The following is a 16,769-nucleotide window of genomic DNA, read 5'->3' as shown; positions in this document are numbered from 1 at the left end:
CCAATAGTGTTAATATGTTTATCACTGGCATTAAATTGGATCACAGTTATAGCAGAAACAAGGCAGTGGGAGAATGGAAACACCTGGCCAAAGGGCAGACTGAGGGTGTATCCAAAGGCCCTGGAAAATGAGAAAAGACTAAGGAATGGCCAGGTTAAAAATGTCTTAGGAAGAGACTGTCTTGGTCCTACCCAAAAAAATCCAGACTATGAAGAACCAAGTGAGCAAGAAATAGTTTCTACAGCAGTTTACTTTTTTTATTTTAAAGAACTATCAATTAATGCTATACACACACACACACACACACACACACACACATATATATATATAGTTTACTTGACCACCAAGTTACATAGCTACACTTTAATGTACATTTTGGTGCTATGAAACCATAGCATAAGAAAAGTTTAAGTAAGCTCTAGATATTTAAGCTCTAGCTTAAATATCTGATATCCTTCTTCCTACAAATACTCAGTGAAGCAGCTACTTTCCTTTAGATGTTTCCTGAATCTACCCAGTAGCACGTACACAATGTTCATGCTCATTTCCCTGGATTACTCTTTATACATGGAAAAGCTAGTATAACAGATATTCTCTGCATTTACGTTTAGGTGGCATTTTCCCCCCCATATTCTCATCTGATCAACTTTAATGCCTTTTGCCTCAAATTTCCACTTCATATATATGATTTAATATTAGGAAGTAAGTTGTAATAAGTTATCCTTTACTTAAAATTTGAATTTGACATTTTCAGATTACCTTGTGACAGTTCAAATTGTGCAAAAGAGATATGAACAAAAGCAAATTTCTTGCAGTTTGCTCTGGCCATTTGAAAGTAGTCACGTGCATCATCTGGCTCTTGAATACTGTAATAAAAGACCTGAGTCAAAATTTAAAAAAAGAACATAGCTACTTAAATTTGATAATGCTTCATTCAATTTTCCAAAAAACATGGGATATTGCTTTTTTCTGTGGATAAAAGTAAATACTAATAATTTATTTTAAAAAAATCTTTTTAGGCAGTTAAAATAAGTAAACTGTTGTGCAAATGTGCATAGAAAAGAGTTTACATTAGTCTCTTGTTAACTATAAGCAAAAGTATTTGGTAAAAAAATTAATATTTTCTCACAATACTGCCATGTTTTTTATTTTCTCTCTTTGCAATGTAGTTACATATTACGTACCATAGTTGAACACAGTTAAAATGCTAATACTTACGCTTTTAATTCAGCAAATCTCACTTGAATTCTAGCAAAACTCTCATTTTGGCCATATTTATCTGGGGGAAGCGCTTCAATTGCTTGACTGTAACGACCAATCAATTTATTTAAAAGAGCATCACTTAGCGGAACACTGTTTTTCTCCAGTTTGAGCAACAAACTCAACCAGTCCTCTGGGTTGTTTGCCATCATCATAATTTGGTTAACAGTTCCCGAGTTATCTAAATAAGGGGAACAAAATATATCACTAGAAAAGACATAAAACAAATGCCAAATTGCATTTTTCCTTCAAAATATAGTCAAACATTTGTACTGTCAGTATCAATGTACATAAAGTCCTTATAATACTTTTTAAAATTGTAAAAGTTCATATAAATATAAGTAATTTATTTATCGTATATTTATCTTTTATGAAGGTATACTTTATCCAAAAGCTATATATTTTGAAGGAAAGAAAAAATTTGAAAATAAGTGAGTTTTTTTGTAAGTAGCCTTTAAAAATTGTATGTAGTTTAAGAAAATTTTATGCTGTTGCAGGATAACTATAATTTTAGCATCCTATCTATCCATAGAAAACTAAATCTCTCCCACTACCACCTGTACTAATTAACTTAGAAAATTCTCCCATCAATGATTGATTCATTAAACTTACTGCTCCAGTCCTAACATAACCTTCTTTACAACCTTACCCATTCAACATTATCTCTGTATACCTCATACTTACTTGTAAAACCAAACCAGCTTTACAAAAAATAAACAAATGATATAATCATTTTCTTCTCTCCAAGTAACCTAAATTTCTCCTAGAGGCCCTGATAATTTCTTGGTCCAACAAACTCATAGTTACCATGGTCTAGACCTTTGGAATTTATAGGACCTCTCGTGACTGTCAGGTTTCTCTCTGTGGAACCCCAACCAACAGAAACAGCAAGAATAACCTTCAGACAAAATGTTCACACTGAAATGTACTTTCTACTTTCTTCAGTGTTAGTTTTTTAAAAAGATAACTTGAATGTCAGTCTTCTGTTCAGGATATTTTGGTTATTACTAAGCAATATTAAATTCAGATTTCCAGAGAAGCTATCATTCCTTCTATTAACTTCAGTCACTTTCAACAAAGCCTACATCTTTACTTTTATAAATAAAATTTGTTTCTACTTTCTACTAAAATATAGTGCATGCATAACTTTGCTTTGTCGTTTTAAATTTAATTTGGCCTGACCTTAATTTTCTATTTTTACCTCCTATTGCTTTCCTAAGAAATTAGTCTGTGAAATGTCTAAAAAACACACATTGCCATCTGTGGCTTTGCAGATGCATTCCTCATGCCTGAGTACCCTATTCTTTCTAATCAACAAATAAAACATTTGTGTTTTATCATGCTAGTATTCCTATGATGCCCAGCATGCATTACAATGTAGCATAGTGAATATATAAATTCTCATCTAGAAAGAAACTATGGTTTTAAGCATCTTTGAATCTTCCTCAGTACTTAAAATACTCAACTGCTTTGATGTACAACCTTTGTTAGCGACATAATTAAGCACAATTATACTCCATTAAGATTTTGCTTAACACTAAAACTATCATTTTCTAGGTTTTTTCAAAGTGAACAGTCAGCCACCATGATTAGATCACAGGTTCTTCCATTTACTTTCAATTCCTCATCTATTTAAAGGTAAGTATACATGTAACAAAATTATCCAAAGGTCACCATTCAAATGACCAACCATTTGAAATACAGTAAAGAATCAGGCTTCTGAGCTAATACTTTTAGAAGAGCTAAAGTATTAAACTCTGGGCATTTTCACCCATTAATCATTGTTCAATAAATGTTTAAGTGCCTACCTACCATGTGCCAGACACCATTCAAAGTTCTGTGGATATAACAGATAAAAACCCTGCCCTCATGTAGCCTGCATTCTAGTGGAGGAGAAAGACAATAAACACATGAGTAAATTATAAATAAAGTGATTAGTACTATTTCTTTACGTTAGAGGATACCCAACAAACAGTTACTAACTTAAAAGAAAAGAAAAACTCACCTGTAGTATCAGCAGAAATTTTATTCAAGCTTAGTTCATCAGTAAGGTCTTCATTTTTAAACTTATTTTTAATGTCTCTCACTTTGTTCATTATGGAATCAATTGTCAATTCTCTGCCACTTAAATCCTCAGACTCCATTTCTAAGAAAAAAACTGAACTAGTCATAATTCCTACTTTAACTAGCATCAAAGAAAAAAATGCACTAGCTTTTTAGAACCCAGACGACTAAAGCATTCGTTTTGTGAACACATCTAAATGCAGCTATTACCAGGCTAGTATTAATGGAGGTAAGTGCACAACAACAAGGTACACATCTTTGTAATTTATTCAGCAAGGTTTCATAGGCCAAGTATACTCTTCCCCCAATATAACATCAATGACGTCACACTCTAGAAATCTGCAAATTTAGTGTCACTTAAAAAAAATACGATGGAGTGTTTGCTTGGATTCTGGTAGCGACATGCACATAAAGATTGCTTGGATTCTGGTAGTGACATAAAGAATTCGTTTGGCAATGGGAATAACAATTCCTTTATTCGCCTGCTCTGAGTAAATCTTCCAGTGCAAGTGCTTTCAAAGCAGAATATGAACATGATGGAGCTTTACTGATAATTAGGAAATCCGCAGGTTTATTTTTGTGCATATCTAGCAGAATCATGATTTGCTACCTTAATCTAACACTAAGAAACTACTGTACTGGTACTGAGCACTTGCTTATCTGCATGGTGGTGGTGTTTGTTCAATAAAGTGTCTGCAGTCTTATTGTTAATCGTATCTTTGTGACTCTCAAACACCAACTCAGTGTCACTGATAACAATGCCACCCCGTCTTCAGGTTTAACAATGAAAAAAAGTCATAAAGTTGCAGCAAGGTATCACTCCACCTCTTAAGTCAGGTTTGAAAGGTAACTGTCAGATCACGGCCACCCCCTTCTTTCCCAGTTCTAACCCGCAAAACAAGAGAGGCTGTCCTTTGGAAAACGATCTTGTGCGCAGGTACCCCACCACCCCTTCTTTCCAGCGTGGGCCACACCCACTTCTTACTTCCTCAACAAAACCTCCCGCATCACCCCCACCGGCCAGACCCGCTGAGGCAGCGAGACATCCCCTCCCCCTCCAGCTCTTTTAGCCGCGTCGCATACCCGGCTCCGAGCTGCCCCCACCTCGCCCCACCCCTCACCGACCAGCGCTGACAATGAGCCCCTACACCGGCTGCGGCTGTTCCTCAGTGCGCCGGTGCGCCGGTGAGACAGAACTTACCTTCAGAAAGCTGCGCTGGGGAAATGAAAAGATGGAACCCAAACTCCTTTCCGCAAACACGTTTGAATTTCCCCGTCGCTATCACTACGGTCTCCTATTGGTCAATGCTAGCCACGTAGAAGCGTCAGTTGTGATTGGTTCGTGTGCGACGGGGGCCGCCCCTCCTCCTGCGCCAGGCGAGGCCCGCCCCGGAAGAGCCCGCGGCCCTGACCCCACCCGTGCGGCGACTTGGTTGGTAGGGTGCTGGCACTTCGCAGGCGTTCTCCGGACGCCGGTGGGCGGGCTTTCCTGGTCTTTCCAGTTTAACCAGGCCGAATTTTTGCCTGGGAGGTAGCCACTCCCGAGCAAACCTACCCAGTGAGAGGAATATAGGGGCGGGGACGGCTGCTCCTAGCATCAGGACCTAAAAGATGCACCTTGGGCCGGCCCTTTACTGAACCCACCGCCACCCTTCTCCTTCGTTTCCCGCGGTCCTCACAGCCTGGCTTAGAGAGGATGTGGCAAGAAAGGATCTTTCACTGAGCTACGTTCAGCCCTGCCGCCAGCTCAAGAATTTCAGTGCTTTTTATCCTTGAGCTTCCGCTTATGCCCTTCCATTATCCTTAAATTACTCCTCGCTCTGTCTTCAAGCCAAGACCCTCCCCCTTGTCAAAATTCTGCGCAGAACTCAAGCGCCCATCATGATTGCTCTGTCTGAAGTCGCCTTATCGGCCCCCCTCCCTCGAAGCCTGCCCCACTTAAGGGCTCAGGTGTCCTCAGGGGTAAAAACATCTCCCTAGTAATCTTCGCGGGTGCGAGGCTCTGCCGCTAAGTGGCTTTGTGGTCCAGGGCAACGGTTACTCCTCGTCTGCAAAACTAAAAGGGATGTGTCTGTTGTGCCAGCATTATGACATATATTCTGTGGTAGGACGGGTTGGTTTTGTGTTTGTATAGGAAACTAACTGCAGCTGTCACTTGTTAACTCCAAAGCTGTCCTTAGAACCCTCACATTCCCAGCTCTGGATAGCCACCCAGCTAGCATGAGAGCCCTTCTCAATCACTTAATGCATCTTTCTGTGTCAGCTAGCTAGTATTTCTGCTTCAGCAGAGCAAAATGACTTGCTGTACCATGGTTGGCTAATCACTTACCGTTGCACCATTGCATCTAATGCTTTTGCCTGGAAAGAGTTTATTATTCCTCCAATTCTCGTTGATCTGTTTGCGGCCTGATCTCAAAGCTTGCATTTTCCTGAAAATACTGTTGCTGGATGACCTCACCCTAACACTTCTTTCTGTACTCTCGTTTGGTGGTCTCTTCAGTCTTCTATCTTTAAATACCATCTATATGTTGATGGCTCCCAAATGTGTATCACTAGCTGAGCTCTCCTCAACTCCATACTCAGATATCCACTGCCTACTTATTAACATCTTCACTTACATGTCTCATACGCATCTTGAACTCAACATGTCCAAAACCAAGCCCCTGATCTTCCTACCCAAACCTGTTTTTTTTACAAAATCTATAAAAGACAAATTCATTGTCTTAAATTTTTTAGCCCCAAAACCTTTGTGTCATCCCTGATCCCTTATGTAATTCATAAGCAGATTGAGTCAGGGCTGGCACAAGAGATTCCTGGACTCCTACCAGTTCTCCCCACCTCCACTGCCACCACTTTAGACCAAGGCACCTGCATCACTTACCTGATGTTACCTGCAGTAGCCTCCTGGCTGGTCTCCCTGCTTCTGCCCTTGCCTCACCTCAATTTATTCTCTGACATAGCAAAGTCATCTTAAATCAGATTATGTCACTACTTTGCTCAAAACCCTTCAGTGCTCCCTTTCTAGCTCGGAATAAAATCAAAAGTCCTTATGATGGTCTGTGACTATTGAGCACTTGAGTATGTCTAGTTCAACTGGGAACTGAATTTTTAAATCAATTAACCTTAACTGATTAATTAAATTTAGATTTAAATTTGAAAACTGATATCTAATGGGATTATTTTTAAACTTTTTAAAGTAATTTTTTTTGCTTTCTTTTTTCTAAACTTGCATTAGTCATGAATTTATTGGAAGACTTTTAAGTATACTTGGAACAACGTTAAGTATATGAACCTACTTTTTCAACTGTAAATTTTGTGAGATCCAAATGCAGATGAAGTATTTCCAATGAAAGTGTCTGAGTATGAAATGTGATGTACTGTTAAGTATAAAATATACTCTGGATTTTGAAGACTGAATAAGAAAAAGTAATAAACATTGATAATTTTAAAAATATCAATTACAGGTTAAAATGATTTTTGCTATATTGAGTTAAATAAAATATATTATTAAAATTAATACCACCCCATCACAGAGGAGACTAAGAAGACATGACAACTAAATGCACTGTGATATCATAAACTGGATCCTGAAACAGGAGGATGACATTAATGGAAAAATTAGTAAAATTCAAATAAAGTCTGAGGTTTAGTTAATGATAATGCACTAATGTTGGTTTCTTGGTTTTGAAAAATGCATCACAGTAATGCGAGATCTTAACAACAGAAAAACAATGAACAGTACACAGCAATTCACTGTACTATTTAATACATTTGGAATTTTTTTGTAAATTAAAAATTATTCAAAAATAAAAACTTTATGAAAATTTAATTTCACCTGTTTCTTTTTATACTTTAATATGGCTAGTAGGAAATTGAAAATTACATATATGGCTTGCATTGTGTTTCCACTGGACAGCGGTGATCTGTAAAATCCTACAGTTCTACCTATTTGACCTATTTATTTATCTTGTTTATTTTCTGACTCTCCAAACTTTACCCCCACTAGAATGTAAACTCCATAATACAGGAACTTTTGTCTACTTTGTTCATTACAGCATCCTTAGTGCTTAGAACAGTGCCTGGTACATTTGTAGGCACTTAATAAATGTTAGCTAAATACTAACATTTACAACCATTAGAGTATTTAAGAATCCTATTTTATTTAACACATTTGTATACTTCTTGCATCACAATTTCTCATTTGGCTTTAAATCAGCTGCATCTGACAGTGAATAAACTTGTTCATTTTCAGAGTCAAGCCTTTCACAAAGCAATAAAATTAGCCATAAGATTATGACTTATTTTAAGATGGTAAGTTTCACATTTTTGTCACATAAACAAAAGTTTCGAACATTTAACTTTGTCATTATCATCATGAAACTTTTTTGCTAATCTTTGATTTTTCTGTCAGCACAGCTGCCTTTTTTATTCCATTATTTATTTACTTATTTATTTAAATCCCCTCCAAGGAATTTTTTATTCAATTATTGAGGTCATTGTTACACAAGCTCAGTAAGGCCCAAACTTTGATTTTAGAAACTAATTATTATACATGAATTTATTTTGTGCGTATGCAAAAGTTAAATTTCTGATCAATAATGAATCCAGTTCTTACAGCATGCAATCAGTTGTGTGCTGCTTTATGGTGGTTTATTCTGGATAAAACATTACTAGTGTATGCTGATTTTAGTGCATTTAGGAGTGATGTGAGCCCATAAGAATGTTGAGACCTGTATGAATACTGTCAGGAAAGCTAACTGTCACAGAATGGACCAAGCCGTACCCAAAAGAAAAGAAAATAATGCCAAGGAGAGGTAACAACATACCTCATGGATCACAAAGAAAAACAGCAATGACAGCTTAGATTATGTTCTTCAAAGGAAAACAGCAGTGACAAGTTAGGACCGCTACTTGCACATCAGGTATTATTTAATCATGCAGGCAACAAACTATACTAACAAATAGCAGAAGAAAAGTAGGATTCTCAGTTCCTATTTTTCTTTTTTCTCCAATATGAAGAATAGCAGTCAGACTGACAATCTTAAAAATAAATGCAGGACAGGCTATATAAGAAAGACATTTAAATTCCATCCAAATTCTCTGACGCAAATGAAGTGTGCGTGTGTGTGTATGTGTGTATGTGTGTGTGTGTGAGAGAGAGATAGGCTCTGGCTTTGTCACCCAGGCTGGAGTGCAGTGGTGTGATCTTGGTTCACTGCAACCTCTACCTCCTGAACTCAAGCCATCCTTCCACCTGAGACTCCCAAGTAACTGGTACTACAGGTGCATGCCACCACACCCGACTAATTGTTGTATTTTTTGTAGAGACAGGGTTTTGCCATGTTGCCCAGGCTGGTCTCAAACTCCTGAGCTCAAGCAATGCACCTGCCTCGGCCTCCCAAAGTGCAGGGAAGCATTGTGATGGTCTGTGATTACCATCACACCTGGCTATAAGTTTTCTTTTTAAATGTGTCCAGGTTGGGTGCAGTGGCTCATGCCTGTAATCCCAGCACTTTGGGAGGCTGAGGCAGGGCAGATCACCTGAGGTCAGGAGTTCGAGACCAGCCTGGCCAACATGGAGAAACCCTGTCTCTACTAAAAATACAAAATTAGCCAGGCGTGCTGGTGCATGCCTGTAATCCCAGCTACACGGAAGGCTGAGGCAGGAGAATCGCTTGAAACCGGGAGGCGGAGGTTGCGGTGAGCCAAGATCTCGCCATTGCACTCCAGCCTGGGCAATAAGGGCGAAACTCTGTCTCAAAAGAAAAAAAAAGTATAGAGAGATATATATATCTCTCCATACATTTTCAGTCTCTGCTATATAGAAAGAGCCTCACATAGTTGGTTAATATACCAAAATATCCTGAAGAAAATAAGCAGGATATTGAAAAAAAAGTGCAAATATAATCCCAGAAACATTGCTGGCAATCTCTGAAAAGTCATAATAAATAGAAGCAATGATAGAAAGCCAGAAATGGATGGACAAGTGTTACCTTTTTGGAAAAGGTAGAATTTGGAAGCTATTAATGTCTATAATCTCAATGTAGATTTTAGACCCATTCTGGGATCAATTACCGAACTGTTTGGAAGCAAAGATCTCTAGAAGCCAATGTGAATGCATTAAGAGCAGGCTATATAGAATATACTAAGTTCTGATTTTGATTATTTCTATATTTAGAAAAGGGAAGGCCATAAGTACAGACTATCTTAACTTTGGCAAATAAAATGATAAAGCCTCTCTTATTGCTTTTGTGGAAGAAAGGAGCAAGTAATTCCCATACGGTTAATGTGAAGTATTTCTGCATCTCTGGATCATTTTTCTCCAAGATCACTTGTTAATGGTTTGAGGAGAACTTCAGGTTGATCCCTAGTAGAAGGTCTCAGAACTCTGTCTGTGGTTTTATTCTAAACTACGTATCTTATCTAAGTCACAAACATATAAAAATAATGCTTTTCATATGAATTTTAAAAAGACAAAATTAGAAGATATTTTAAAAGGACAAAGTTGATAATATGCAATGTATAGAGATAAATGTAAGTCCGTACATTTAGATTTCTAAAAATTATAAAATTATCAAATACACAGAGTCTAGCCAAGATGAAGAAACATGGTTCAGATTTATTCTCTGCAAACAACAGTAACAACAAAAACTATACAAAATAAATGAAATAATGGTTTTCAAGCATCAGACATCAGGCAATACAGTACAGTGATCCTTAAGAATCGAGAAACAAACAAATGAGTCATAATGTTGCCTCCAGATTACTTACTGGTGAGAGTTTCCAAGCTTCAGTGTACAAAGGGAGAACCCAGGCATTGCCTGGTATTCTAAAGTTAAGAAGATGGAGTTCATAGTCTGGAATGGCCAAGGCAGGTGAAGTTCACAGGACAGCGTACCAGAGAAAAAGAGCAGAACAGAGAGAGAATTCTGGAAATCTGCAGAGAGTGTCCTTGAGTCTCCAGCTCTGTACTGGTAAGTGCAAGTGTATGTGGAAACTATCGCAAGACCAGAGGAAGATAACAACCAGGGGAAAGAATAAAAGGGAGTAATGTCAAGAGCTCATAAAGGACAAGAAATAGTTTTTGTTCACAAAGCAACAAGTAGAAGACTCATGATATTGCCTTAGAACTGGGGCAAAATTAGCCCTACTGCATGCAATGGCCCAATCTATAAAAGCTTAAGAGCAAACCTTAAAAGGATCAGTATTTATGGAAATATAAGAAAATCCAACTGGGTCAAATTTACAATGTCTAGCATCTAATTAAAAAATTACTAGGCATTTGAAGCGGGAAAATGTAAATCTAAATGAGGAAGTGGGGGTGGAAATCAGTCAATTAAAACAGATGCAGAAGTGGCACAGATTACCCACTTAATAGACAAACAGTAATTATAACTGTATTCCATATAGTAGAGGAAAGCATATTCCAGAAAGTAGAGGAAAGTGTATTCCAGAAAGTGACTGTATTCCAGAAAGTAGAGGAAAGTGTAAACATGTTAAAAAGAAATATGGAATATATGAGAAGACCAAAAACAAATGTATAGAGATGAAAAATGCAATACCTGCAATAAAAATTATGTTGGATAGGATTAATAGCAGATTACAGTCTGGAAAACAAAATATCCTAAAATTGAAAACATATCAATAATAAACTATGCAAAATAAGGCACAGAGAAGCAAAGAAACAAAAATACAAAGAACTTCAGTGAGTTGTGGAAAAACAACGTGGCATAATGTACATGTGATTGGAGTTTTCAAAACAAAGAAGGGAGAATTGAAGAATATATTTGAAGAAAAAATGGCCAAAATTTGTTTAAATATGTTGAAAACCATAAACAAACAAATTGAAGAAGTTCAACAGATTCTAAACACAATAAACTTCGTGAAAACAACACCTGTGCACATTATTACATTGGACAAAACTAATGATAAAGAGAAAATATTAAAAGCAACCAGAGGAAAAATACATATTACATATAAATGAACAATCATAAGAACAGTAGACTTCTGGCCAGAAACAATGTAAGCTGGGCAACAATGGAGTGACATCTTTAACACTTTTCCCATTTAGGAAAAAAAACTACAGTTGCCTGCCAGCACTCATTTAATTTTACATAAACATGCTTTTTGAGGCTGAAGCAAATCTGACTGATTTTCAATGTAAAAATAAAATCTAAAAACTGCTCTTGGAGTTATTTCTAAACGTAACTAACATCAGAATTGTCTGAATCATCAGTATTGTCAGTTTTGAAAAAATTGGATTCATCAAATCAATCTTCATCCAACAACTGTTTGAGAATGATGTTAACATCACACGTAGAAATGCTGTGTTTTCTAGGATTTGACATTTTCAGCAATTGAGAATTACTATGTTTTGTAAGTGGAAATACAAAACACCACTACTAAAAACAGAATATTGTAATACTGTTATTATTTTATTTATTTTTTATTTTTTTGACACAGGGTCTTGCTCTGTTGCCCAAGCTGGAGTGCAGTGGTGCGATCTCGGCTCACTGCAACATCTGCCTCCCAGGTTCAAACAATTCTCCTGCCTCAGCCTCCCTAGTTGGGATTACAGGTGTGCGCCACAACGCCTGGCTAATTTTGTATTTTTAGGCTGTTCTCGAACTCCTGACCTCAAGTGATCTGCCTGCCTTAGCCTCCCAAAGTATTAGGATTACAGGTGTGAGCCACCTCACCTGGCCCAGAATGTTGTAAGTAGAATGATGTCTTTTGTTTCCAAAGTCAATGTACTAGAACGATGCAAAAATAATAAAAGTGAGATATTTTGGGGCAAATTTACCTCAGGGTAAACACAGCAGCTACAGGCATGTATTCTTGGGGCAAACATGTAAAGGGTTAAAATGCTGAAAGAAAAAGAAAATATAATTCTATAAACCTAGAATTGTTATTTCCAGCAAAAATATTGTTCATTATGAAGGGAAAATAAAGATTTTTTTTCAGACATACAAAAGCCGAAATAATTCATCACCAGTAGAATGGCACCACAAAAATTATTAAAGGAAGCCTTCAGGCAGAAAAATTCTGAATCTACATAAAAGAATAAAGAATACTGGAAATGGTAAATATGTGGATATGTAAAAAGATATTTTTCTTATTTTTGAAATCTCTGTAGGAGATAACTAAAGCAAAAGATAATAACAATGTACTGTCAGGTTTATAACATATAGAGAAGTAAAACACGACAACACTCACACCAGTGCTGGGAGGAGGAAAATGAAAGAATATTATTTAAGGTTTCTTTCTACTCTACATAAATTGGTATATTACTTGTGATAAGTTAAAGGTGAACTCTGTAAACCTCCATTGTCTATCATGGTAACTAGCCACGTGTAGCTCTTGAGCCCTTGAAATGTAATTGGTCCAAAATGAATGTGCTGTAAGTATAGAATACACACCAGATTTCAAAGACATAGTGTAAAAAGAATAAAATTTACCATTAATATTTATATACTGTTGCAAATTATTAATATTGATTATTATTAATTGAAGTTACAATAATTTGGGTATATTACTTTTAATTTCACCAGCTTCTTTTAAATTTTAAAAAGTGTGGCTATTAGAAAACATATAAATTACATATGTTGCTCACATTATATATCTATTGGACAGTGTTACCAGAAACCGTAAAGTAGCCACTAAAATCAAACAAACACAAGTAAAAACCAACAAACAAACAAAAAAAACACAGCTACTAAGTGAACAAAAGACAGAAAATGGAAAATATTCATTTAATACTAATGAAGCAGAGAAAGAGGAAAAGAGTAAACAAGAACAGATAGGAAAATGGAAAAAAGATAGCAAAATGGTAGATTTAAATCCAACTATATTAGTAATCACATTAATGTACATGATCAAAACTCCCGGAAAATGGTAGAGATTTTCAGATGTATAAAAAAGCAAGCTTCAACTATCCACTGTCTTCACCAAAACCCTTTTTAAATATGAAGGCACAAATAGGATAGAAATAAAATAAGGAAAAAGATATACCGTGCTATCATTACTAAAACACTAAAATCAGAAACACCTATCATGGCACAGGTCTCTGAAAACAGACTTAAGAGTGTTTGGTTATCTGGATAAATGGCCTTTGATCTCTGATCTCGGGTACATTTTGAAAGTATTCTCAGACATGGATCTAGAGTGGAAACTCATCAGAAGTGAGTATGTCTGCTGGAAGTCTAGATAAAATGCTTTAAAGTTTAATCCTAGATTTTATATCACAATTCTTTAGAGAGCTGTGAAAATAGACATTATTTCTCTATGATTAACCATCAGAGAGAAATAGTTTTTGACACATTTCATGGAACGAGCTATCAAGACAGGTCCCCAGATAGTTCAGAGTAGCTAATAAACAAAACATATCTGCCAAAAACTACAGAGTGAAGAAATGAGATCTCATTGAAATAATTTGCCTAATCATTAGAATAAGTCCTCTAACTGCACAGCACTGTCACCATTTCTACATTCTTCATGCCCCCAGGTCACAGATCTGGATAAGAGGACCAAAAGTAAAACAAGACAGAGAAACAGAAAATAAAAATGTAAATTAAAATGCTCTCCCATGATGTACTCTCTTAAAAGGTAAGTTGATATCCCTTATTATTAGCCCAGTTTTGCATTGCTGTAAAGGAATACCTGAGGCTGGGTAATTTATAAAGAAAAGAGGTTTAATTGGCTCACGGTTCTACAGGCTGTATGAGAAGCATGGTGCCAACATCTGTTCAGCTTCTGGTGAAGGCCTCAGGAAGCTTACAATCATGGTGGAAAATAATGAGAAGCCAGAATGGCACATGGAAGGAGCAGAAGAAAGACAGAGAACAGACAGGTCCCAGACTCTTTTACACAACTAGATCTCATGTGAACTGAGTAGGAATTCTCTCATCACCAAGGATATGGCACTAAGCCATTTATGAGATATCTGCCCCCATGATCTAATACCTCCCACTAGGTCTCCCTTCCAACATTAGGTATCACATTTCAACATGAGATCTGGAGGAGACAAACATCCAAACTATATCATTCTGCTCCTGGTCCCCCAAGTCTCTTGTCCTTCTTATGTTAGAAAATACAATTTTCCTCTTCTCAGTAGTCCCCAAAAGTCTTAACTTATTTCAGCAATTCCAGCATTAACTCAATCAAAAGTGCAGCATCCAGTCTCACCTGAGATTCAAAGACAAGCTCCTTCCACCTACGAGCCTGTAAAATCAAAACAAGTTATTTACTTTCAAGACAAAATAGAGGTACAGACATTGTATAAACATTCTCATTCTAAATGAGAGAAATCAGCCAAAAGAAAGAAGCAACTGGCCCCACACGAGTCTAAAATGCCACAGGAAACACACTGCATCTTAAAGCTCCATAATAATCTCCTTTGACTCCATGTCTCACATCCAGGGCACATTGGTGCAAGGAATGGGCTCCCAAGGCTTTGGGCAGCTCTGACCCTGTGGCTTTGCAGAGTGCGGCCACCCACAACTACTCTGATGGAGCTGAGTACCTGCAGCTTTTCCAGGCTTTGGATACAAGCTGCCAGTGGCTCTACCATTCTGAGGTCTGGTGTATGGCAGCCCCCTTCCCACAGTTCCACTAGGCAGTTCCCTGGTAGGGACTCTGTGTGGGGGTTCCACCCCCACATTTCCCCTTAGCATTACCCTAGCAGAGTTTCTCTGTGGGGACTCTGCCCCTGTGGCAGGCTTCTGTCTGGGCACCCAGGCTTTCTGATACATCTCCTGGAGTCTAGGTGGTAGCTGTCAAGCCTTCTTCACTCCTGCATTCTGCATACCTGTAGAGTTAAGACCATGTGGAAACTGCAAAGGCTTACAGCTTGTGCCCTACAGAGTAGTGGGATGAGCTATACCTGGGTTCCTTTGAGCTGAGGCTGAAGCCAGCATGGCTGGGATGCGAGGAGCAGTATCCTGAAGCTGAGCAGGGCAGTGGTGCCCTGGCCCTGGCCCCTGAAACATTTTTTCCTTCTAGGCCTCTGTGTTAGTCCATTCTTGCATTGCTATAAAGAAATACCTGAGACTGGGTAATTTATAAGAGCAGAGGTTTAATTGGCTCACAGTTCAGCAGGCTGTACAGGAAACGCAGTGCCAGCATCTGCTACTGGGGAGGCCTCAGGAAGTTTTTACTCATGGTGGAAGGTGAAGCAGGGGCAGACACCTCACAGGGAAAAAGCAGGAGCAAGAGAGAGAGTGTAGGGAGGGAGGTGCATATACTTTTAAATGACAAGAACTTGCAAGAACTCACTATGGCAAAGATAGCAACAAGCATGAGGGATCCACCACAATGACCCAAACACCTCCCACCAGGCCCAACCTCCAGCACTGGGGATTACAATTCAACATGAGATTTGCGCAGGGATAAAATATCCAAACTATATCAGCCTCTGAACCTGTGATGAAAGGGACTGTTCTGAAGATTTCTGAAATGACTTTGAAGGCTTTTTCCTTTTGTATTGGATAGTAGCACTTGGCTCCTCTTTAGTCATGCTAATCTCCTAGCAAGTGGTTGCTCCACAGCTTGCTTGGATTCCTTACCTGAAAATGCTTTTTCTTTCTCTGCCACATGACCAGGCTGCAAATTTTCCAAACTTTTATGCTCTGCTTCCCTTTTATTTATTTTTTATTTTTATTTTATTTTATTTTATTTTTGAGACAGGGTCTTGCTCCATCATCTAGGCTGGAGTGTAGTGGTGCAATCTCGGCTCTCTGCAGCCACTTCCTCATGGGCTCAAGCAATCCTGCTGCCTCAGCCTCCCAAATAGATGGGACCACAGGTGCACCACCATGCCCAGCTATTTTTTTGTATTTTTGTAGAGATGGGGTTTCACTGTGTTGCCCAGGCTGCTCTCGAACCCCTGAGCTCAAGCAATCTGCCCTCCTCAGCTTCCCAAAGTTCTGGGATTACAGGTGTGAGCCACCATGCCTGGCCTCTGCTTCCCTTTTAACTGTAATTTCCAGCTTTAAGTCACTTGTTTTTTCGCTCCTGTATTTGCTTGTATTTGCTCCTGATCATAAATTGCTAGAAGCAGCCCAGTGACTTCTTTAATATTTTGCTGCTTTGAAATTTCTTCTGCCAGATAGTCCATTAAGTTCAAACTTCCACAGATCCCTAGGACATGAACACAATGCAGCCAAGTTCATTGCTAGGGCATAACATGGGTGACCTTTACTCCAGTTTCCAAAAACTTCCTCATTCCCATCTGAGACCTCCTCAGCCTGGTTTTCACTATCCCTATCTCTACTAACATTTTGGTCACAATCATTTAACCAGTCTCTAAGAATTCAAAATTTTCCATCATCTTTGTGTCTTCTTCTGAGCCTTGCAAACTCTTCCAACCTCTCTGCTTGTTGTCCAGTCCCAAAGCCACTTCCACATTTTCAGGTATTTTTATAGTAACACTCCGCTCCTGGTACCAA

General features: G+C 38.0%; 1 protein-coding gene across 3 annotated transcripts in view; it reads right to left on the bottom strand.

The window, feature by feature from the left end:
* The window catches only part of TTK (TTK protein kinase), a 39,663-nt gene extending 34,297 nt beyond the window's left edge, over window positions 1-5,366 (bottom strand). The window contains exons 1-4 of one of the 3 annotated variants that reach the window (XM_054490932.2): window positions 4,526-5,366; window positions 3,266-3,406; window positions 1,219-1,441; window positions 760-866 (exon numbers count right to left, since the gene is read on the bottom strand). In XM_054490932.2, the coding sequence (XP_054346907.1) occupies window positions 760-866; window positions 1,219-1,441; window positions 3,266-3,404 (469 nt within the window). In that variant the 5' untranslated portion in view covers window positions 3,405-3,406; window positions 4,526-5,366. Of the gene's footprint in view, window positions 1-759; window positions 867-1,218; window positions 1,442-3,265; window positions 3,407-4,449 lie in introns of all 3 variants that reach the window. The other 2 variants (XM_054490934.2, XM_054490931.2) reach the window with 2 other exon arrangements.
* Between the last annotated feature and the right edge of the window lie 11,403 nt (window positions 5,367-16,769).

This window comes from Pongo pygmaeus, chromosome 5 (assembly GCF_028885625.2).
Source record: "Pongo pygmaeus isolate AG05252 chromosome 5, NHGRI_mPonPyg2-v2.0_pri, whole genome shotgun sequence".
Lineage (NCBI taxonomy): Eukaryota > Metazoa > Chordata > Mammalia > Primates > Hominidae > Pongo > Pongo pygmaeus.
Note: the sequence above shows the minus strand (reverse complement) of the source record. Positions and strands in the feature narration are given on the sequence as shown.